Source organism: Cetorhinus maximus, chromosome 6, assembly GCF_964194155.1.
Source record: "Cetorhinus maximus chromosome 6, sCetMax3.hap1.1, whole genome shotgun sequence".
Classification (NCBI taxonomy): Eukaryota; Metazoa; Chordata; class Chondrichthyes; order Lamniformes; family Cetorhinidae; genus Cetorhinus; species Cetorhinus maximus.
The window spans coordinates 91,828,140-91,853,306 of record NC_135884.1 but is presented as its reverse complement, the minus strand read 5'-3'; the positions used below and the strand labels follow the sequence as shown (position 1 = coordinate 91,853,306).

At 40.4% G+C, this 25,167-nt stretch overlaps 1 protein-coding gene across 4 annotated transcripts in view; it reads right to left on the bottom strand.

Moving 5' to 3' along the window:
- glg1a (golgi glycoprotein 1a) overlaps window positions 1-25,167 on the bottom strand; it is a 168,327-nt gene that overhangs the window by 49,458 nt on the left and 93,702 nt on the right. For all 4 annotated transcript variants that reach the window (XM_078544055.1, XM_078544056.1, XM_078544052.1 and 1 more), the window contains 5 exons: window positions 23,679-23,711; window positions 22,268-22,354; window positions 20,959-21,174; window positions 6,918-7,103; window positions 801-872 (listed from right to left, as the gene is read on the bottom strand). In XM_078544055.1, coding sequence (XP_078400181.1) covers window positions 801-872; window positions 6,918-7,103; window positions 20,959-21,174; window positions 22,268-22,354; window positions 23,679-23,711 — 594 coding nt within the window. The remainder of the gene's footprint in view (window positions 1-800; window positions 873-6,917; window positions 7,104-20,958; window positions 21,175-22,267; window positions 22,355-23,678; window positions 23,712-25,167) is intronic.

Here is a 25,167-nt window from a genome sequence, read left to right as displayed (position 1 = left end):
CTATTATGGGCACTGATTCTTGTGCAGGAGCTGAGAGCAAACACCTGTGTGTCCAGGGCAAGATTCAGGTATTGATTCCTTACTCTTCACTCATCTTTGTTGAAGGCAGTACATAGGTGATGCAAAAATACAAAAGCACTTATTGTTAGATCTTGTGAAAACTTATAAGGAATGTGCGACCTGCTAAACTTTCTAACGTGCATCTGCCCGGCTCAACTTTGTCCAAATAAAACTGAGAATATTTCTTGGGAGTAGAACACTCTAATCCAGAGATGTAGACATGCAAGATGACTAATTTATATACACATGGGAGTGTACAATACCAGGTCACTTTGCAGTCAGTTATTATTTAGTCAGCTGCACAGGTGTACATCTAACCTGCAGGTGAGTGTTGAAGGGTAACAGATATTCAATGAAAATACAAAACAAACATTACGCTTCAAAGAACAACTTGGAAACCAAATAAAATATTCCACTAAAACAGCAAAGGACTCCACTGCGGCAGGATTGAAAAGATTAACTAGACACATGTTAAATGTTACAATTCAAACAAAAATATAAAAAGCAGAGTAATACTAAACAAATGGGAACTTCTACATGTTCAGAAACAAAGGTTGCAATCCCTGCAAACATAACATGTCAGTGGGAAGTGGCAATTGGAACACATTGAACCAGCAAGTGGAAATGTGCACTAAAAAAATGACTGGCAAATCATTTCAAATGAGGCCAAGATATAACAGCATACAAGTGGATGGCTTGAGGGGGGGCAATAAGGATGCTCAAACCAACTGGCTGCTTACCTTATCACTCATGGCTTCTTCGAATTTGTGGTTGAAAAGGCACTTGTATACACGGCCCTCTCCACCCTGAATCTATGGAGTCAACAAAAAGGCAGAAGGATTAATGGCCAATAGCAAGGCGTGGTAGAAAATTGCACCAAACAGGTGCAATTTAAAGCTGAATGCCATTTACAGAATGAAACCAAGAAGAAACTGAAATTGACAAAGATGCAAGGCTCTCAAGTATCATATAAATGCAAGCTGTTGCTGCACTGTCCTGGTTGCTCAAGGATTAAAGGACACCTTCATAGAATTGTACATTAAAACTGAAGCTGAAGCTAAATGTTACAAGAAATCCTGAGGGCCCCACCACCGCCAAGTTGATACTCCAGGGGTTTTTCCTAATTACAGGGTGGTGGGGGGCTAAAATTTTCAATGCCAACCACACAGGTTGAACAATCAGCACAATACTGCACAATGTTATGACAGGAGCCCACACACATTATTCCTATTTACAATCATCCTCTACAGGTCATCAAGGGAAACTGAATGGAGATTCCTCCAAACCACAAAATGGCAAATCAAGTTGCTGCTCTTCTCTCTCCACCCTCCCAGTTAACATCTAGCCATCTCAGAGTAGATTGCCTTGCCCAATTCCCCTCAATTTAAAAGAAAATAAGGAATGACATTAAATATACAATTTATACAATGCTTTGGAAAACTGCTTTCCAAATTTGTTGTGAAACAATAGCTGAACTAATTCATATATAATGGAGTTTGCTTCCATAATCAGGAGTACATTAATAAACTAAGCCAGTATTAGATTACAGGGTTGTCACAAGATAGCAGTTCCAAATTGGTGGGTATACAATGCCTTCTATGATGTTAGTAGTGGAAGCAGTTCTTCCAATGAGCTTGATATTTCCCTCTTCACTTCCCCCACGCTTCCAAATGGAGACTTGCTTCAAATCGTGACATTATAAGATATTTATTTGAAACTCACTCCAGCCACATCACCACTCCCAATAAAAATTAAGTTATTGAAAGTTGAAGCCTTATGTTTAAAAACATAATTCCCTTCACAAAGAAGCTGGAGCTTGCAACAGTGCACAATTATCTCCCCTACCTCTGTTAACAGCCAACAATTGAAACAAACTGCAAATTTATTAAGCTCAAAAATCTGGAAAGGAAGTAAATGTGCGGCAACAAAAGCAGGGTCATAAAGGCATTTAAGATATCCAGTTACCTACCAGATTTAATATTGGTGAAAACAATAACAGTTAATAAGAAGAAGTTGTGAGCAATTCACATAGGTATCCCACATAATAAGCTCCTTGGGAATCAACATCTTGAATTATCAATTTTTGAGCACTCTATGGTCTGGGTATCTTGTGATTTAATTGAGAACATTTCTCAACTTTTGATTCTTAGGGGAAACAAGACAGATTAAATGTGTGACATTAAAAATCAATTCTATCAGTTAGTTTGTACTCAAATCTTTTATTTTGAGAACCCAAACATCATGGAAATATTGTGCATCCAGAACTTGCTGTCCCTTCTCCCAGTTTTGACTATTACATGCAAAAATATATCCACATTTTTAAGTTCAGTTCTTTTTCAGAACTTTTTCAGTTCTGTTGAAGGGTCGTGTGGACCCGAAACGTCGACTCTTTTCTTCTCCACCGATGCTGCCAGACCTGCTGAGTTTTTCCAGGTAATTCGATTTTTGTTCCACATTTTTAAGTCTTTCCAGAGTTATTGGTTTTCAAAACATTGCCAAATGCCCACTTTTACCAGCTATGGGGCAAAAAGTACCACACAGTCAAGCATCCCATCAGATTATCCTTTTCCTCTCCCACTGGAAAATGCCACGGCCTTCTCTGATCTTGCCAGCAAGAACCAGAAACTCTACAGTAGGATTCAATCTTGTGACCTGCCACCACACTCAAAATCAACAATCAGCACCATCTCTCAATTTCATAAACTTCAGCTGTTGTCCATACCCTTACCCACTGAGACTATGTTCTGGAAATCCCTAAATGCCACTTCATCTCCATCCCCTGTTCTTCATTTAAGCCCCTCCTTAAAACAGACTACCTCTTTCGTCAAGCTTTTGTCCACCCCAACTATCTCCTCCTTTATCCCAACATTCATTTTTGCCCAATTGCACCAAGGGCTTCACAGAGGTGTATGCCTCAATGGTCAAGGTAATTTGTAAATTAAGACAGTTTTGTTAATTTTAATAGCACCACTTAGCTATACATTAATGAATGCAACACAAAGATTAAGAAAATATCAACCAAATCTCTGAAGCTTCTGTCCAAGTTATGAACGAAACTCCTAAGCTATTTACACAAAAGGTATGGACTCAGCAATCTGAAGCGCATTACAAAATTTGCAGGTGACACCAAATTTGAGAGTATAGTTATGACTGAGGAGGGCTGCGTCAAAATAGAAGACAATATTACTAAACTTGCAGAATGGTTGTGGAATTGGCAACTTAATTTCAATATAGCTAAGTCTGATGTGGTGTATTTTGGTGGGAAAAATAAAGAAACCACACAGTCCTTAGAAAATAAGTGTGTCTAATTGGGATGGAGGAGCCAAGGGATTAAGTAGTACAGATAAACAAATGACTTAAAGCAGCAAGGCAGGTTAATAAAGCTAATTAAAAAGGCAATCAAAACATTGGGGTTCAATTCTAGGAGAGAACTGAAAGTCAGAAGTTACATTAAACTTGCACAGAACCTTGGTTAGGCCTTACTGGAGTACTGTGCACAGTTCTGGTCTCCATACTTCTAAAAAGGATGTAGAGACATTGGAAAAAATGTAAACATGTTTACTGGAGTATTTGAATTGAGAGGTTGTACCTTTCAGCAATGATTTAACAGGCTGAGTGAGGTTCTTTACTCGAGAAAAGGGAAGGCTGTGGCGTGACCTGATGGACATCTTTAAAATTATCAAGGGATTTGATGGAGTAGATGAGAGGACGTTTTCATTTACAGAAAACACAAAGTAGTAGCCATAAATACAATAGCCACTGGTGAATCCAACAGGGATTTCAAGAGAAATTTCTTTCCCCAAAGAGTGGCTCAAATGCGGAATTTGCTACCATAAGAAGTTGAGGTGAATAGCATCAATGTATCTATCAGGAAAGTCGATAAATACATGAGGAAGAAAAGGTTATGCTGAGATAGTTCAATGACAAGAGGCAGGTTTGTGTGGAGCATGAACACTAACTAATGGGCCATGTGGGCTGAGGGCCTGTTTCTGTGGTGCATATTCAATGTATTTTCTACATAGGAGGCCACTTTCCAGTTTTGAAGCCAGTCACAATGCCATTTTATAACTTCCCCATCAGAATACCCCAAAGCATAATCAGTGAACAGGTGGGTCACAGTCTCCTGCCTGGTGAGACATGCAGTCTCTAGAAAGCTAACTGCCAACCAGGTAAGTTGGTCTTTATTCTGTGACCATATATTTTTCTTACACTGCAGATGTATGGCCATGCTCTCAAAAATATCTGGATGCTACAAATAGAAAATCCGCTAATTTTACATACATAAACACCACCATTGCCCCAAATTATTTGCACTTGCAAACCTGCTAAACAAGTAGTATTTAAGAGTATACGGAGAAAGGGTGGGGCGGGGGTGGGGGGAGAGAGAATTGGAATATGTGAATAGCTCTTTCAAAGACTGCTCAGGCACAATGTGAAGAACAGGTGCAAAATTTCATAACTGCTCCAAGGACAATCTGTACTTTATCCCTTTCATGCTGATGCTCAATTATTTTTTTGCCAACCTTATTTGCTCTCTAATAGAAAACATAGGATTGGTTGCTGTGTTACTGCATGACCTAAAGAGCTATCCTTTTTGTAACTGTCCCAAGATGTCAGCCTATTTTCAAGAACCAACAACTTGGTTGATAAATATTTTTTTAAAAATTAAAACCCCAATAGGCCAGATAAACAATGCTTGATATCCTGCCCTACTTATTTCAGCTTTTCCTGTCAGCAAAGAGTACTTAGCTGTGGAAAAACAAACTGCCAATTTATGACATGGAAATCAGGCATGATCTTCAATGACACAACCCCCTTTTTACCTGCATGCTCAGCACATGGATTCCAGAATTTTCCAAAGTAGAATTACACTCTTACAAGGTGAGAGTGATAAAAAAATGTATCATGGCTTTCACATACTCCTCTTTCATGCTCATGATCCCTTCAAACATCCTTGCATGCAAGGTAACATCCAAAATATTTCTCAATGGGGTTTCAACACTGGGTCAAGTTTCATATTCCAATAAATGCTAGTGCAAACTGAAAGCAAATGGTTACCGTACATGGGCACTTCCGATTCTTCTTCTCTGCTATTCCTTTTTTCTTTCCCTCCCAGCCCAATTCAAACCCTTCACCATTTTGCTCCAGCAAGGTAAACTCTACAACATATAGAAAACCTAATATTCAATGTTACCCTCAGTGGACAGCATGTTCTGTAGGATAGCATGTTTTGTAAAGAGCATATCCTTTTTATTTTTGCTGCACTGTGGGTTAAAATTACAATGGCTGCAGTTTGAAAGACATTTCTACTGGAACAGTGTGAGGGACATAGACAATGTTGCTGTCCTGGAACAGTGTTCGCCATGAAAGACAGGATGGTGCCGAGGAGGAGTCTGGTCTAACAGGGAACTGCCTGGCAACATTTTAATTGGCTCCTAACCAGGTTTGAGAGAGCAGTGCAGCACAAAAGCTCATAGCCTGAAAAAAGAAAAGACCTAAAACCTCTTTCTTACGTAAGATTCCAGTAATTCTACAATAATAGCCAGCTGTTTTTATTCCCTCATATCTTTATAACCTGTTCTCTCTGAAAAAACCCCTGTCAAGAGGAAAAGGGGAAAATCACCATTAGAGACATTGAAAAGCAAGTGCTCAACCAGTAAACTAAAGACTGAAAGTGCTTGGAAGACCACCTCATGTCATCAACAAAGAACTGAAAAGAATTTGGAAGACATCAATCAAAATCAACCCATCGAATCCTGTACTCCGGAATTGATGTTATTGAACTGTTTTATTCTGCCCTTAAAATCCATGTTTTTGTGTACCTGATGTGTCTTGTAGGTGTATGTATAGGGATTTAAGATGGGGTAGAGGTTAGGTTATAGAGCTAGAAATTAGCAGTTCATATTTCTTTTGCTACTGGTTAAAGACAATTTGTTCAATAAACAGCTATTTATTTATTAAGCTTACAAATCTGGTTTTCATATTCTGTTAACCTAAATTAAACAATTACGTGGTTTGATCAAACTTTTCACATTTGTCGTGGCTCGGGGAACTGTGGGCCTTGATAGTGCACTGCAATATCCCCAGTGAGTCGTGAGAGTTTCTAGATTTAGTCACCCCACCATTTCAGGCTAAGTAGCCAGAGAGGGAATGGGTGACCACAGGCAGTTAAGAAAAAGATAAGTATTGCTGGAGTCCCTGAGTGCATCTCACTCTCCAACCAGTATTGAGTTCTGATTTATTTCCTGACTTGAAAAATATCTCTGTTTCTTCACCGTCACTGGGTCAAAATCCTGGAATTCCCTTCCTAACAGCACTGTGGGTACACCTACACCACATGGGTTGCAGCGGTTCAAGAAGGCAGCTCACTACCACCTTCTCAAGGGCAACTAGGGATGGGCAATAAATGCTGGCCCAGCCAGCGAAGCTACCATCCTGTGAGTGAATAAAAAAATTTTTTTAAATAATGGTGAAACTGACTATTTCTCTGGGGTGTGCAGCCAGAATCCATGGCACAATAGCTGGCTTGGCTGTACAGGTGGAGAGAAGATGATTGGAAAAGCAATAGCGATAGGCATTTCAGTGGCCATGGACATGAATCCAAGATCATGCCAGGGTCAAGGATGTAACTGAGCAGCTGCAGAGCATTCTGAAGGGACGGGGCGAACAGCACATGGTCATGGTCCATATCAGTGCCAATGACATAGGGAGAAAAAGGGATGAGGTCCTACAGGCAGAGTTTAGAGAGCTAGGAAAGAAACTAGCAAGCAAGTACCTGATTCAGAGGTTTTTTTCCCCCAGTCAGAGCACTAATGGCATTAATGTACAAAATCCAAGCAATTAAAACACCAACTTACATCTTCACAAAAGCGCTCTCGATCATCTCTGCAGGAGAAGTACAGATGTCTGTCTAGGTGGAAATCATCTGAAGAGAGTTCAGCTACACGCAGGATGGCCTTCTTACAGTTATCAGAAATTATTTTGTCTTCGCTCACCAAAGCCTTTTCCAAACAGGATACCACCTCTCCTTGTGAATGTACATCCTGTTTTGAGAACATAGACAGTTTAGAAATGTCCCACACCTCTCCAGGGCAGCCAATCTGTTTTAGCTAATTGAACATCTTTGCCCACTGGCCAATTGAGAAAGGCATCTCCATGTTGCTCCCAACTAAAACACCCATCTGCCCTCTTACCACGCCCCTCTGCTCCCCACACAAGCAAACAATGTTCAGCATATCCATGTGATGGTACACTGCAGTATGTCTCATCCTTTGGACTGACTCAAAATGAACTGTGAATCAGACAATAAAATAAAACTAAATTATCAAAAATAATGAATGGTTTAAAGGTCTAGGTTTCAGAGCTTGAGGAGCAGTTGGCATCATTGAGGTTCACCCACAAAGTTGAGAATTTTGTGAAGAGCACGTTTATTGATGTAGTCACCCTGCAGCTTAAGGCTAGGTAGTCAGAGGGGGAATAGGTGACCACCAAGCAGTTAAGAACCAAGCAGGTATTGCAGGAGTCCCTGAATGCATCTCACTCTCCAGCCAGTATTCAGTTTTGAATAATAATGGTGAGACTGAGGGTTGCTCGGGAATCAGCAGCCAGAGTCCAGGCACTATGGCTGCCTCAGCTGTACATGAAGGTTTGGGGCGAGGGAGTGGAAACAAAAGGAAGATTGGAAAAGCAATCGTCCAATTAATTTACATTCAATTTCACTTTATTGTCCATATGGAAATTCTGATGGATCGCTCGTTCATTCAAAAATTACATAAAAGTGAATAAAAATGAAAAGATAGAAAATTAGCCTATCACAGAGGTCTAACTTTAATTGAAAAGTATTAAAACTATTCCAACACATTAAAATAATCAGTTAGCCCCATGAGTGCATATCCTCATCCATTCAAACTCCTGTTGAAAAAGGGCACAAACGAGTTTAAGAATCGATTTATCTTGCATCTTGAGGGATTGTAGTCTTTTCCATGAACACATCCAACAATAATACTGAGGAAAAAGGGTGATTCGCATTGTTCATGACACTCTCAACTTTCATTCAAAGTTTGAGAGCAGATTTCATCAGGGAAGATCTGCTCATCAAATATCCTCCCTGCCTGGTTCAACAATATCTGTCCTCTTAAAAAGAGTCTACTTTCCTCAGATCACAGTACCAGGAGAGATGCCAAAAACAATGTCACTCAACAACAGCCATACAGAAGAGTTTCACGATTGTGGGACCTACTGAAAAGGATTTTAATTTTGCGATAGTATAATCTGTATGTCCCTTGGCTAGCACATCTGTACAACGTTCCCTCCAATTCAACTTATCATCTACTTTGACATCTAGTTATTTGTAGCTGGTAACTACTTCAATGCCCACATCATGAATTTTCACAGGAACAATATAATTAACTGGCTTTTTCCTAAAGTCTATAACTAGTTCTTCCAACTCATTTTTGTTCAGTTTAAGAGAATTGTCACAGCACCATTTTACGAACTTCTCCGCTGAGTCCCTATAGTTTACTTTGTTAATCCTTATAAGGCCCACAAGTACCATATCACCAGCATACTTCAGGATCATTTCATCACGTGCTCTGATCACCAATCATTCATGTAGGGGATGGAAAACAAAAGTGAAAGTACATGACCCCGAGGAGATCCAATCTTCATTAACATGGGCTCCAAGTAAATCTGGGAAACTAACATCCACTGGGTCCTGTTGTGAAAGAAATCATTGATTCAAAAGTTGGAGAGTGGGACTGACATCAAAGATTTTCAATTTCTCAACAAGCTTAAATGGTTGCATCACATGAAAAGCTGAAAAGAAATCAACCAAGGTAGCGCAAACATAGTTGCCTAATCTATCCGTGTACTATTGGATCAAATGGATCAAGGCCAGAACAGCATCGCCCACTGACTTGAGGTTGATACGCAAACTGCAACTGATCAAAATGTGGAACAAGAGGATCTAAATGACACTTTGACACAATGTGCTCAAAATACTTCATGCTTAGTGATAAGGTATAACGATAGCTATATTTGATTCAATAGTTGGAGGAAAAGATAGGCATTTCTGTGGCTGTACACATGAATCCAAGATGGCATGTTGCCTGCTTGCTGCTAGGATCAAGGATATCATTGAGTGATTGCAGAACACTCTAAAGGAGGGGGGTAAACATCCAAGCATCATTGTCCACATCAGTACCAACCACATAGGTAGTAAGAGGGATGAGGTCCTGCAGACAGGATTGAGAGAGCTAGGAATCAAACTAGCAAGGAGGACTTCAAAAAGGTAGTTCCGGATTACTCCAAAAACCACACACGAGCAAATATAGAAACAGGGGAATAAAGCAACTGAATGTGGTTGGAGAGATGGTACAGGATGGAAGGCTTTGGGTTCTGGGGACACAGACTGGTTCTGGGGGAGGTGAGGCTTATACAGGCTGCGTGGGTTGCACCTGAAGGAGCTGGGACTAATGTCTTTGTGAGGGGTTTTGCTTTTTTTAGTGGGGAAGATTTAAATTAACTTGGTAAGGGTGTGGGAATGAGGAGCTAGTACTTGAGGAAAATCCAGATGTAGAGAATTGTTAGACAGACAGATATCCCCAAGTAGGAAATAGAAAGGTATTAAGTGGAATTAAAGTAAGAGAGAATGTAATAACAAAAACAGAATTACCTGGAAAAACTCAGCAGGTCTGGCTTTGTTTTGGATTTCCAGCATCCGCAGTAGCTTTTTGTTTTTATCTAGAGAATGTAATAAGGTTAATTTAAGATTATTGTGGATGTATGTGAACGCAATTAGTGTGGTAAATAAGGTTGTTGAGCTGCAAGTGCAGATAGCCACGTGGAAATAATGTTGTGGCGGTAACAAAGGCCTGGCTCAAAGGGCAGAACTGAATACTAAACATTTCTGGATTCAAGGTGTTCCGGAAAAGATAGTAAAGGAAAGGCAACAGGGAAGCAAAAGTTGATTAAGGAGAATATTACAGTGCTGATAAGAGGGTGTCCTAAAGGAGTCAAGGGCAGAACCTATTTGGTTAGGGATAAAAAACAATTGAGGTACCATTCCATTATTAGGTGTATTGTATAGGCCATCAACTAGTGGGAAAGATAGAGGAATTAATATGAAAGGAAACTACAGAGAGGTGCAAGAATTATAGAGTAGTTATAATGGGGAACTTGAATTATCTAATACAGACAGAGATAATAAATAGTATAAAAGGAAGAGAGGGGCAAAAGTGTGTCAAGAGAACTTTCTACACCCAACAAGGAAGGAGCTGGATTTTGTTCCGGGGAATGAGATGGGTCAAATGAATCACGTGTCATTAGGAGAACATTTAGAGGAAAGTGATCACTATCATAACTAAGGAAGTTAAAGATAGTATCAAATTGAAAGAAAAGGTATGCAATGCTATGAAGATTAGTAGTAGGCCAGAAAATTGGGAAAATTTTAGAAACCAAAGGATGACTAAAAAAATAGAAACAAAAAGGGAAAAATTAGAATATGAGAGTAAACTCGCAAGAAATATAAAAACAGACACAAAGTTTCTACAAATATATAAAAAAGAGGTTAAAAAAAAAAGCTGCTAAAGCAAGCATTGGTTCCTTAGAGGATGACACTGGAGAATTAATGGGAAACAAGGAAATGGCAAAGAGGCTTTGAACAAGTATTTTGTATCTGTCTTCACAGTGGAAGAAACAAAGGGCATCCCAAGAATAGGAGAAAATCAAGAGGCAAAAGGGAGGATGGAACTAAAACAATCACCATTGCTAAAGAAAAAAATACCAGGAAAACGAATAGGACTTAAGGCTGACAAGTCCCTAGGTCCAGATGGCCTGCATCCTAGGGTCTTAAGTTGTTGTTGCAGAGATAGTGGATGCATTGTTCACAATTTTCCAAAATTCCCCAGATTCTGGAATGTCCCGGCAGATTGGAAAACTACAGAAATAACAACTATATTCAAGAAAGGAGGGAGGCAGAAAGCAGGAAACTATAGGTCAGTTAGCCTAACATCTGTCATTAGGAAAATGCTGGAATCATTATCAAGGTGGTGGTAGCAGGACATTTAAACAATCATATCAGGCAGAGTCAACATGGTTATGCAAAAGAGAAAGTGTTTGAAAATTTATGAACAATTGTTTGAGGATGTAAATAGCAGGGTGGATAAAGGGGAATCAGTAGATGTAGTATATTGAATGCCTTTTGGAAATCCAAGTAAGGTGCCAAGTAAAGTTACTTCACAAGAGCTCACGGCGTTAGGTATAATATATCAGCATGGACAAGAGGGTTGGCGAGCTAACAGGAAACAGTTGGGATAAACGGGTCACTCTCAGGTTAACAAACTGTAAATAGTGGGGCGCCACAAGGATCAGTGCTGAGGCCTCAACTATTTATAATCTATATTAATAACTTAGGTGAAGGGACCAAGTGTAGTGTAGTGTAGCCTAATTTGCTGATAGAACACAAAGGGTCTGCAAAGGGATTATAGGTCAAGTAAGGGCAAAAATTTGACAGATGGAGTACAATGTAGAAAAATGTGAGGTTGCCCATTTTGGTGGGAAGAATAAAAAAGCACATTATTTAATGGAGAGACACAACAGAATGCTGCAGTAGAAGGATCTCGATGTCCTTGTAGATGAATCACAAAAAATTAGCTTGAAGGACAGCAAGTAACAAGGAAATAAAATGGAATATTAACCTTTATTGCAAGGGGCATTGAAGTAGGGAACTCTTGCTACAACTGTATAGGGCATTGCTGAGGCCGCACCTAGAGTGCTGTGCAGTTTTGATTTCCCTACTCAAGAACGATATACTTGCACTGGAACTGAGTTCGGATGAAGCTCACTAGGTTGATTCCTGGTATGATGGGGGTTGTCTTATGAGAAAAGGTTGAGCAGCTTGGGCCTATAGTCATTGAACTTTAGAAGAACGAGAGGCGATCTCACTGGAACAGATACGATTCCGAGGGGGCTTGATGCTGAGAGGATGCTTCCCCTCATGGGGTCTCTAAGCTAGGGGGCACAGTTTAAAAATAAGTGGTCTCCCATTTAAGATGGAAAGGAGGAGGAATTTTTTCTTCTGAGGGTCGTTAATCTTCGGAATTCCTTTCCCCAGAGAGCAGAGGCTAGTTTACTGCTTAGATTCAAGGCTGAGTTAGACAGATTTTTGATCGACAAGGATGACAAGAGTTATGAAGGCAAAGTCTGCAGGGAAGTAGACTTAAAGCCACAATCAAATCAGCCATGATTTATTGAATGAAGTAGCAGGCTCGACTGGCTGAACAACCTACACCTGCTCCTATTAAGATTTAGGGTAGCTATGGAAAATGACACACAGCAATCTGGAGTAAAAACAAATTAATTGAGGGAAGGCTATCTTAAATGGGGTGATAACGGTTCTGGCCCAGGTAAACTGGAATCAAAGATTGGCAAGCAAAACTGTAACTGAACAACAGACTGCCTTTAAAGATGAGATTGTTAATCAAGGTATATTCCCACAAGGGGAAAGGTAGGGCAAACAAATCCAGAGCACCTTGGATGACAGAAGAGATTGAGGGCCTGAACTTCGAGTGGCAGAGTTGGATCGCCACTCTGCTGCTCCTTTCTTACCTGAAATTTTATTTGATCCTGTCTCGCCTGACCTTCCGACTCAGGCCGGACAACATCCAGGCCGTGCAGCACATCCCTGGGGCCTAGCATCAAAGGCAGCTCTGTCGGATGCAAGCAGGCCACACTCCCTTCTTTACAGCGGTAGCTGCCGTAAACCAGGTAAGTTAGAAGGTCCAGCTAACTCTAAAGGTCCTTGACAGGCCTGGAAGAAAGTGAGTGGGTTCGATTTGGTGTTTTGGGGAGGGTGGGTGCGAAGAGTGAGAGTCTGGCCTGGATGTGGGGTGTGTCTGAGGGAGGGTTTTCCCGTGGATGTGGGAGGAATCCTGTGGGTCGGAGAGCTCCCAACGGGAGGTGTAATCCTTTAGGGTGGGGGGAGTCCCATGGGGGTTCAGGAATGTGGGAGGAGTTCCGAGGAGGTTGGGGGGGGTGGGGTCGATGTGAGTCTGTGCAATTGTTACCTATAACTTTTTCTGGGCAATTACTGATTTAACCCAGTCAAAGTCATCCGAGGTTTGCCATTTAAGTCGCATTTTTGGATGATTCCTAGCGCAGGGGAGTTTTGCACTTCCAGGTAATTGCTGTGCACACCTTACCTGGGAACCTCCACTGAGGGTGGTGGGGTTTCCCCCCCAGCACACGTTTGGGGTACCGCCCCAATAAGACGCCCTGGATCTCGGAAGTTACGGCCCAGAAGAGTAAAATAAAGCAGGAAAAGGGGTGCCTATGACAGGTGTCAGGTGGATAACACAGATGACAACGAGGTTGAACGTAGATGGTTGAAAACGGAATTGAGTAAAGAAATAACAGAATCAAAGAGTATGAAAGCAACTCGCAGCTAACATAAAAAGAAACTCAAAAGTCTCCCATTAGATATAAATTGCCAAAGTGTAATAAAAGAATGGGCAGGGCTGATTAGGGACCTATTGAAGGGGATTTATTCATGGAGGCAAGGGGCATGGCTGAGGTACTATATAAGTGCTTTGCATCTATTTTTTCCAAGGAAGACAATGCTGCCCAAGTCAAAGGGAAAGGGGAGTTGAGACACTGGATGGGCAAAAAAGAGGAGACATCAACTTTAAGTAAAGCCAGCCTATCCAATAGGTCACCAGGACCAGGTGAGATCCACCCAAGGTTACTGTGGGAAGCAAGGATAGAAATTGCAGAGACACTGGTCATAATCTTCCAAACATCCTTTAGATACATAAATAGTGCCAGAGTACTGGAAAATTGCAAACATTACACCCTTGTTCAAGAAAGGCTGCAAGGATAAAGTTCAGCAGCTCCAGGCTGGTCAGTTTAACCTTCAGGTGGTAGGAAAATGCTAATTCAAGATACCATTAATAATCACCTGGGCAAATTTGGATTAATTAAGGAAAGCCAGCACGAATGTGTTAAGGGCAAATCTTGCTCAACTAACTTATTACCTCATTGAAAAACTCAAGCAAGTGGGTTGATGAGGAGAATGTGGTTGATGTGGTAAACAGGGGCTTCTGGAAGGTATTTGATAAAATGGCACATGGCAAGCAAAGTTAGAGCCCATGAATAAAAGGAACAGTAGCAGTATGGATACAAAACTGAGCGACAGGAAACAGAATAGTTGTGAAAGGTTTTTCATGCCGGAGAAAGATATACAGTGGGGTTCCCCAGAGTCAGTACAAGGGCCAAGGGCCACTTGCTTTTCTTGATATATATGAATGACCTAGGCTTGGGTTTGCAGGGCACAAATTCAAAGTTTGTGGATGACATAAAACTTGGAAGTACTGTGAACTATGAGGAGGATAGTGTTACATTTCAAGAGGACATAGACAAAATGGTGGAATGGGTGAACATGTGGCAGATGAAACTTCATGCAGGTAAGTGTGAAGTGGTTTATTTTGAGAAAGTGGTTAAAAAAGCATACCAGATCTTGGATTTTATAAATAGGGACAGAGAGCATGAAAACAAGGAAGTTATGATAAACTGTATAAAACACTGGTTCAGCTTCAAATAGAATAGTGTGTCCAGTTCTAAGCGCCACACCTTGAGGAAGGATTTGAAGAGGCGTTGCAGAAAAGATTCACGAAAATGGTTCCAGAGATGAGGATACAGCGAATTATGCAGATAGACTGGAGAAGCTGATGCTGTCGATCTTGGAGAAGAGGAAATTAAGAGGGGATTTGATAAAGGCGTTCAAAATCCTGAGATGTTTGAACAGAACAGACAGAAAGAAACTGTTCCCATTGACAAAAGGATCCAGAACCAGAAGACACTAATTTAAGGTGACTGTCAAATACAGCAGCAGCGACGTGAGAAAAAAAATCTTTTACATGAAGAATGGTTAGGACTTTTAAAAAGTTTGATAATTATCTGAAAGGAAAAATTTTTAACAGCTATAGGGAAAAGGCAGGGAGTGGGATTAGACCAATTACTCTTGCAGCGAACCAGCACAGGTACAATCGGTCAAATGATCTCCCCTTATGCTATAACCATTCTGTGGTTCTATGAAATGCCTATGACACAACTGCCAGCAAGAAAGAAGTGGCCAAAATATGCCCCAATGAAGTTAGTGGGCTTAAGCCACATAGGAAAATGAGATGAAGACATGAAACTGGCAGCATTCCCTGGTGGGTTTCCCCTTGAAGATAATGAAATGAGTTATTTATAGACACTGAAAAATTAAGTATTTAATTTCAAGCACAGTTGTGTGAACTCCTGCACTCAAATGGGCTAAATTTTAGATTCATCTTCAGCATCTGCACAGTGGGCTATTAATAGATTTGTGCACTATGTTAGTCTCTTTTTTCTTGTGGTACTGCCCATGCTTTAAAATTGATGACACATCCAATAGATCAGTCAGAAAAAAATACTGGCCAGCATGAAACAGAGCCATTCAGACCAGGAAGGTTCCAAGTTCAATCCTCAGTCTGCATTGAGAGCACTAAATGGTCCCTGCTTGTTTTCTGAGAATGGAGAAAAGAATACAGAACTAAAACTGGAGTTGTCATTCCTCCTGAGTAAAATCAAGGAGGAACAGAAGTTACATTGCATTTCAGGAAGGATGTGAAAGCTTCAGAGACGGTGCAGTAAAGATTTATGAGAATGGTTCCAGAGATGAAGGACTTCAGTTACATGGATAGATTGGTGAAGCTGGGGTTGTTCTATATAAGGAGAGGGTTCAGATAAGATTTGATAGGGGTGTTCAAAATCATGAGGAATCAGTAGATAAGGACACTGTTGGCAGAAGAGTCGAGAACCAGAGGACACAGGTTTAAGGTGATTGGCAAAAGAAACAATGGCAACATGAAGTTAGGAATGCACCGAGTGTCACAGTGGTGGTTTCAATTGTAGCTTTCAAAAGGGAACAGTATAAGCTTCTGAAGAGAAAAGATTTGCAGGGCTATATGGAAAGGGTGGGGGTGTGGGACTAGCTCAGTTACTCTTGCAGAGAACTGGCATGGAGACAACAGCCCAAATGGCCACCTTCTGTGCTGTAACCATTCTATGATTCTACACTGCATGAAGAGATCTATTTAGTTCTGATCCTCAGAGACGACCATTAAGAGTACATTTAATTTTTCTGACAAAAATAAACATTGCAAAAATAAATTGAGATACCTTTGACTGTTTCAATCCTATTTTTTGATAAATCTGCAGATGTATTGTTTACTCTGCAGTTATGCCCAGGAACAGTTGCCAACATAGAAGAGGGAAACAGATGTCACCAATGCCTTTAATCATTTTGTACCATCAGGGACAGCAATGCTTCTCACCTTTGTAAAGATTTGGGCTTTGAAGGATCACATCACCACTACAGGGCATAGCACGGGTTCCTAAAAAAACTTAAATAATGACCACACATATGCGTAACCATCAAAAAAATGGGAAATCAAAGGCACACCTAACTGCCTTCAGCCGAGGATTGCTCAAGTCCATTGTCACTGCCAACAATACATTTGAACAAAAGCATCTGGATCAGTGCTCATTTCAACTTTTCTTGGGTTAAGTCTGCAAAAACAAAAGCTCTGTCTCTCACGCTCCTCTAGCTAAGAATATTAGAAATGGCCAGCCAGCAAATGTATCTTCTTTGTTTCCCATGCGCCATTTTCCTTCACTGTCGTTTTCCTGCTCCTCCCTTACTTTCATCTTTCTGTCCCTAACACTTTCCCTTTTCCTCCTCTGCCTTGAACAAAGCAGGGGAAGCTGATCATGGAGAAATAAACAACACAACTGAACTTTAAAAAAAGGACACGGGGGGCAGAAAGTTGACCACTGACCTCCCTCCTGAATGTTAGCTGAGCAGTAACTCAGTTATTGCTATTTTGGTGAACCTGCCCTCAATGGGACAATGCTAAAAGAACACATCAGAGGGGCAGGCTTCAAACTAACTTGGATCAGGTGAAGACAATAACATCTCAGGTCAAGTTAATCAATGGTCATTTACCGTAGTCTATCAAGGAATGGCCAACAAGTGCAATAGATCCAAGTTTGCTGACGATTCAAAGTTAGGTGGGAAAGTGAGCTGCGATGAGGACAAAATGTCTGCAAATGGATAAAAATATGTTGAACGAGAGGATCAGGTGGCAAGTGGAGCATAATGTGGGCAATGAGATTATTCAGTTTTGTAGGAAGAACAGAAAAATTGGATTTTATTTTTAAATGGTGAGAGACTATTAAACGTTGGTGTTCAAAGGGATTTGGGTGCCCTTGCACAAGAAACCATAAGTTAACATGCAAAGTACAGTAAACAATTGGGAAGCAAATTGTATGTTAACTGTAATGTTAGCAATAAAAGCTAAATAATATTTCTTGTGTGGGTGGAATTAAGGTTCACCAGGTTGATTCCTGAGATGAGGAGGTTGTGCGTTGAGGATGGGCCTGTACTCTCGAGTTCAGAAGAAAGAAAGGTAATGTCTTTGAAGCATACAAGATACTGCGGGGGATTGACATGGTAGATGCTAACAGGCTGATTCTCATGGCTGGGGGAGTCTAGGAATAGGGGCTGTAGTCTCCTAATAACAGGACAGGTATTTAGGGCTGCGATGAAGGTAGATTTTTTTCAGAGTTGTGAAGCTTTGGATGCTCAGTTGAGTGTCATGAAGGCTGAGGTCAATATATTTTTTGACCCTGAAGGAGTCAAGGGATAGGAGGATCAGTCAGGAAAATAGAGTTGAGGTAGAGTATCAGCCATGATCTTACTAAATAGCAGAGCAGGCTCAAGGGGCTGTATGGCAAACTCTTGCTCCTATTTCTCAAGTTCTTATGGGTGAACTATATTTTGAGTTTAGCCAAATCATTTTATTGACAAGAGTGGGCAGCTGGATCCTGGAAAAATATTTTCATGCACATAAGTAGGCAACAATAAAGTTTGAGCCTTAATCTCAAAACATCATTCTCAATCCTTGGTTTTAGAGATCAGAGTACATAAAATCCTGAAGATACCAAAGGCACAGCAACATACAACAGAGAATTTGAGATTGGGACCACAATGCAGTACTTCAAGAATCAGCTCAAACACAGCCACAGGCACAGACCAAGGGTTGATCAATCCTTCTCGCTGGTCATAAGAGTTTTGTTCCGGGAGGCTGATAAGGAGCATGCATTAGAGGCTGAAAGCTCTCTAATCCATCTGCTTTCAGATAAATTGGCGCCACTGAAGTCGTATTTCATCTCTACCATGCATATAAAGGACGATTTGCTCAGCACCAAAATTCTGATTACAAGTTCATATATTAATGGGACAGCCTTTACACCAGCCTTGATGTTGTATGGTAGGAATTAGATTAGACATTAGAGCAAGCAATTAAAACCATTTTGAGTTCATCAGCCACTCTAATGGGCTATAATTAGGTTTGCGCCTATTGTCGAGTAGCTGTGGTTCCATAGGGTACCTCCCCAATTAATGCACTGAGTTTCATAACACAGCTGGTATTTTCCATTGGGAAATACCAAAACTGCTCTTTTAACTGGGTATAATCAGGGCACTTAGATAGGAAGGTGCAATGAGATCGTATTTTAAAAAGGAAATTAAAAATTAAGTGAAGACGACACAATTAGAGAGGAGAAATTGGTCTCAAACAAGAGCTGGCCAGTGAATGGTCAGAAGGAATTGCACTATGGCACAAAAATATGAGTATTCAACACCCAGATCAGATTGCAGTACTTTTCCAACAGGCTGGTAGAATATGTACAAATCTGACAAAAAAAAATGATTCCAAATACAAAGTTCTGACATGGCATCAGCCAGCAATGGCTTACACATTTGCCACATGGCTTCATTCTTAGTCTAATTCAACGGCCCTTCCTGCAAAACATTTAATCTCCACATACTTTTAGTCCATTGGCGACAATTCATACATTAATAAAATTACATATCTGCATCTGAAAACTAGCTTTATTGCATACTCAGCAGATTGTCTGTGAAAAGTATCCATTTTATAAAACACAATAACATTTGTACTCGACAATACCAACAACTTGTAATAATATAACATTTCTAATGTAGTAAAATGTCCTAAGGCACTTCACTAGAGCGTTATAAAGCAAAATTTGACACCAGGTCACAGGTGACATCAGGGTAGATGAGTCAAATTTTACTCAAAGAGGTAGGAGCATCTAAAAAGGAGGAAAGCGAGGCAGAAAGGTGTAGGGAGGCGATTCCAGAGCTTGGGGCCTTGGCAGCTGAAAGCAAGGTCACCAATAGTGGAGCAATTAAAATAGAAAATGCTTAAGTGGCCAATGCCCAGGTATCTCAGAGAAACATGAAGCAAGAGGAGATTAGAGAGCGGAGGGAGGCATTGTTTTACCAGGAGTCAACATAGGTCACCGAGCACATGGGAAATGGGTGACCAGAACTTGGTGCGAATTAGAACACAGATAACAGAATTTCAGATGACCTCAAATTTATAGAACCTTATACTTTGTAACATTTTCAGCAATCACTGGACAGTCATCTTTTTTAAGTATCAGGCAGATGGGTACCCAGTTCTATTTAGATTTATAAACACAAACTACTTAGGAGGCCCAAACTAAAGCAGCAGTACTCCTCACACAGCAGAAGTAATCATACAAGTATTCCCCAATTGCAGGCACTTCAGTGTGAGGGAGAACCGAGCAGAGTCAGGCATTTAACACAGGAGGTGCACCTCTTGGATGTTCTTGCATGCGTCTACTGCAAAGCAGCATGAGCAGAGCTCTGGAAGCAGGCCTCCCACCCACTCATCTACAGAACATAGGCTGGGGATATGGAGTGAGAAAATATGGTAAGGATGCTGCCCCCAAAACAAAATTAAGGCAATTCACTGAACCATTAAAGCAGCATCATTTTCCAGAACAAGTGTTCAGAAATAAACGGAAAAACATCTGCCAAAGGTACACTAATTTAATCGCACAGAAACTAGCCATTTAGTCCAATGGGTCTGTGCCAATGTTTATGTGCCTCACGAGCCTCCTCTCAACTCTCTTCGTCTCACTTATCAGCATATCCTTGGATTTCTGCTCCCTCATGTGTTTATCTAAGTTGCCCTTAAACACATCCATAGCATTTTTTCAACCTTCAGTCAGAAGACTGAGATTTATCATTTTATATCAAAGTGCATCATGTGCCTCTACTGATGCAAATAATTTGTCTCCCTCCATGAAGGAGGGGAGAGAAGTCAAATTGCTGTATTAAGGTACCACCCATTTAAGTCAAATACAAAAGTAAAAGAGAAGTAAACTTGAATGACAATGGTAAATACTTGCAACAAACAAAACCTAAAGCTAACCAATATTCCTCCATGATTGACTGATTTATGTAAGACAGGGGTATAGGTTGTTGTGTATTTATTGATCCAAAGCAAATGTCCTCCTATCCTTTTAATAACTCACTCCAGAGATGGAAAAAGGATTGGCATAATTTGAAAAAAACTGACACTCCAATCTGAATGTTGGTGTCAGTTGCATACTTTACTGCCTTCAAGTTCCCTGCACCATGCTCAAAATGACAGGCTTATGATGCCTTGCAATTAACAGATGCAAGCCCAGGAACAGAGGAAACAGCTAAATATCAAACTACACTCAATATTTTAGTGCTTGGACACCAAAGGAAGAAAATTTCATAATCTGGCTCAAAATAGCTTCAAACAAACATACTTCAGATCATAAATAAGCTGGTTCTGATTAAATTAGTTCCATGTTTAGCCAGAGTACGTTCTTGCAGTAACCGTTTAGAAACCATAGCTTCATGAAGACAACACAACCCCAACCTGCAAACAGCCAGCACAATCGTGACCTACAACTTGGCTAGTGGTCCTAGCTACGGAAACAACGCAGTACCTTCTCGCCAGGCCGAATGCTACCACATTTGAGCTGGTTGATGTCATTCTTGCAGCTGTCCATGAAACCACAGATGAGTTGGTAATCACTGAAAATGATGGCTGTCATTTTGGTTATGAACTGGCGGCACTGGTATTCAGTAATGTTTGCACGATGTTCGATCAAGCAGGAAATGACATAGCCTTTCCCCGGCTCCTGATCAGCACATTCCTTCACCTACACAAGAGAAAGGAGGCATTATAAGGAACACACACCTAAAAATATTGTTGCATCATCTAGCAAATCTCTTGCATTTCTATTTCCTGATATCACTGTAAAGGTCCAAGGTTTAACTGCAGCTTTCCCAGACAGGTCCAGTCCAGTGGACTTGTACCAGCAGTGAAAGCCCATTAAAGGTTCCTGAATATGCAGCCTTACCTCTCTTTTAAGGACTCTCAGTGACATGTGCATTCCATAAAGCAGATAGAGGGACAACTGGGTTCCTTTCCTCCAGACAACTCACTGGACCGGTGCTGCCAATGTGTTCTTCCACCAGTCTCATGGAGGTGCCAGACACTGGTTGACTTAGCAGGCCCAGGTCCCTAGACTGGGACGGTGCTGATGACGCTTGAGGGTGTTGACTATTTGCTTTACAACAAACTGAGTAATATGAATGAAAATTGTCAGATTAAATTCAGCTCAAAAGGAATTAAATCCACAAAACACACCCTGCTTCAGAGATCACAGATTCCATTTGGGAGAAGCACCTGTCCAGGGCTGTTTCATTTGTGACATGACTTATTAAATACCTTAAGGAACCCCACTGTTCATATGGGGGAGGGGGGGGAGGTGCAGTGGGCAGAGAGAATGATCATGTTTGATTGGTAGCTCAACTGGCCAAGATATAAACCCAGAGCAGGAAGGTGAGAGATCAGAGACAGGAAGTCTTTGGCTTCCTGTTGAGCTGAAAGGAAAAGAAAAGATCAATATGCAGAAATTAAGAATTAGAACTTAGAGAGCCTGCTTCCTAAAGTTAGATCAACAAAATCCCTTGCACTAATTAGTTCTATGAAATTATATTTAGCCAATGTGGAAGAATACTGCCAACCCAAATTTAATACAGCAGCTAGCAAAATCCTGAAAATCCTTTTGAACCCACAGAAGCTCACTGTACCAGACTAAGGATTAATGTCGAACACTGGGTTTCAAAAGCATCTTCACAAAATATTAAAATATTACCATGTCCAATTTAAAAGCATCTTTTTATTTTTGATCAGTCATGCTTTGAGGTACAGAGATTGGCCATTTTAGATTCATGCACTTTACTTACTTCACCTAGGGTGGCTTTGCAAACTTCCCCTGCTGCAGCTTCAAATTTAGGGTCTGTAGTCAGGTTAAATTTGTAGTTCCACAACAGCTGAAAGATAAATTGAATTAAGTTAGGGTCTATGATAAAGCACTTCATTAAAAGTGCTAGTATCAAAAATCTGTTTTACATCATCATATGGCACCTGCGCACTTATGAAAAACAAATCCTGTGTGATAACATTGTCTGTTGATACTAGATATATGCTAACAGCAAGATCAGTTTCTCAACCAGGAAGCAAATTATTTACTCAAGGGCACATCAACTCTTAATGCAGATTCCAACCAGATACCCACACTCAGTGACTTCCATTACACAGCCCAGTGCCAGGCAGCTCAGTGACTCCAGGGCCACAATTATCAGACTCTCAATTCTCATTAAAAATAGTAGCGGTGATTGCCAGAGCAGGTATGAGAACCTGTCTAAATTGACAACATTCAAAAGGTCCTCAGCAAGCTGCGCACAAAACAGCCTACTGGGTGAGTGCCATGGTGCTAACAATGCAAAATTGAAAGAATGGCTCATTTCCACATTCTCTTAGGGGATCAGAGCACGATTAGGGGATGTGGAAATGAGGAGCAAGTGCTACTTTTTCTCCTCCCCACCCCTGAAAAAAAGAGCTGATCCAGAAATGTGTAATGGTTCTCGATGCTTGAAAGAATATTTAATGGAAATCCAAACTTCAAGTGATGTACTTTCCAATTCACAAAACTGTATAAACAAAAGCTCAAACTCATCCTTTGCTCACCAACAATTTTCTCGCACCTCACCTGAAGACATCATTGCATAATGGTCTCATTAGGTTCATCAGGTCTCAGCTACCTTCCAGTGCCTCAGTGATACAAGTCTACAGACCTCAAACTTCTATTATCCAATGTCTTATATCTGGTTGTTCTTTATCTCATACAAGAGAATGCTTTTCATCTATGAGCCTACATAGTCAATGTTGGTTGGCTATCCTTCAGTAGAGCATCACAGCCAAACTCAACCCTGTCTAAGCAAGTATCACCTAAAACAGATGTCCCTAGGTAACAATTTGGACTGGGACTGCCAATGGTCTTTCCCTTTCTGGTCCAGGTACCAGGTCTAATTGGATCGTCCCACTGGCTCTGGGAAATTAACCTGGAATCTGCTGGTCTGGATAACGAAACTATAAGCTGTCTTAAGCAACTGAGCAAATGGCTGAACAAGCTTAAATTACTATGACAATGAATAACGGTTGTATTTATTCAACATGGTTTCTGACATCGCCCTCCAATAAGAAGGATTAGCAGTTAAATGTCAAAGCCAAAAATGTAGAAATCTTAAATCAACAGAATTTGACAGAAGTTTTGACATGTATAAAAGCGAGGGTCTAAAGACTTGGTTTACTCACATGGTTGCAGTCAGAGGAAATCTCATCATCAACCTGTCAAAGAAAATAGAAAACATTAACAGTTGCTAAATACATCAGCCAATTATGTGTTTTTAAACATTTGGGGGTGGGGGAGTTGCTGGGTCAGTAGTCAAGATTCTTGAAGACGTCCAAATGAAACATTTGACTCATTCCCTCTTTGCTGCATAAATTTACAAACTAGAACAGCTTTTATAAATAATTAGGCAGTTGTCTAAAGAACCCATATGAGATCTAAAAAACCTAGTATCACAAATTGGAATGCTTACTACAAAGCACATTATGAATGAGATAAGCAAAATACTGCGGATGCTGTAAATCTGAAATAAAAACAAATGCTGGAAAAACTCAGGTCTGTGGAGAGAAAAACCAGAGTTAACATTTCGAATCCGTATGACTCTTCTTCAGAGTTAAAGAGAGGTAGAAATGTGATGGTTTTATACTCTTTAAGAGGGGGTGGGGCAAAATAGAAGGTCAGGGACAGGTGGGAGCAAAGGAGAGATTAGCTTTAAAGATTGAAATCACTCAAGAACTTGGGCATAAGTTAAATTCCAGCACAAAAATCGACCAAACCAGTGCAAAAAGAGGAAGTTCAAGCACAAAGTACGTCCAGCACAAATTAAGTACCCACAATCTTTTGCATTAGCTCAAAAAAAAAACACATCCTAGAAATCAGTACCACCCAAAAAAATTAATCTCCAGATTAAATTACTTGCCATGGCCAATGTCTGCAAATTGTGCCAATTGAGGGCCTTCGAGGAGGCTCTTAAACATTTTTTAGGTGCAACACTAATAAATACCTAAAAAAATTTTTTTTTTTAATTTACTAAATTTACAAATAAACCAATTACTGTACACCAATATAACTGTGATGGCATTTTCAGTTGTGTACAAACTTGCTGGTGGCCAACTCCAACTAAAAATGTTTTTTTGTTGTGATAATCCCATTTAATTGTAATAATAAAGCTGCACTATTAGCACTGAAATATATCAAGGAATACTTTAACGCAATTTTTGAATAAAATCATGTTCTAAAATGCTGTCCAATTGCGGTAGTTCATGCAGATTTTACATTCAGCGACGTGCACGAGTTTGAGTAGAAACTTGATTTTAAAAACATTTCTCAAAACCAACACAATTCTGAGCAAAATTTGCACTCAGATCGTCAGCTGTGCCCAAAGTAGAATATTTACACATTATGACCGTTACTCTCGAATCTTGCCCATCTCCTCCACATGGAAGCATAAAACTGGCAACAAGAATGAGATCACTGCAATTGAGAAACTCAACATATCAGTTCCCTGACTATTGCAGACCTCAGTTTACATGAAAGGGAGCTTTTTTTAAAAGGCTGGAGCCTTTTAGAGGGGGTCTATCAATAGTACACTGCTATGTTAAATACATAACACAAAAAACAGGCCTTGGAAGTATTTACTTGAAGTGGCGCTCTTCAGCTTTTAAGGGAATGTTA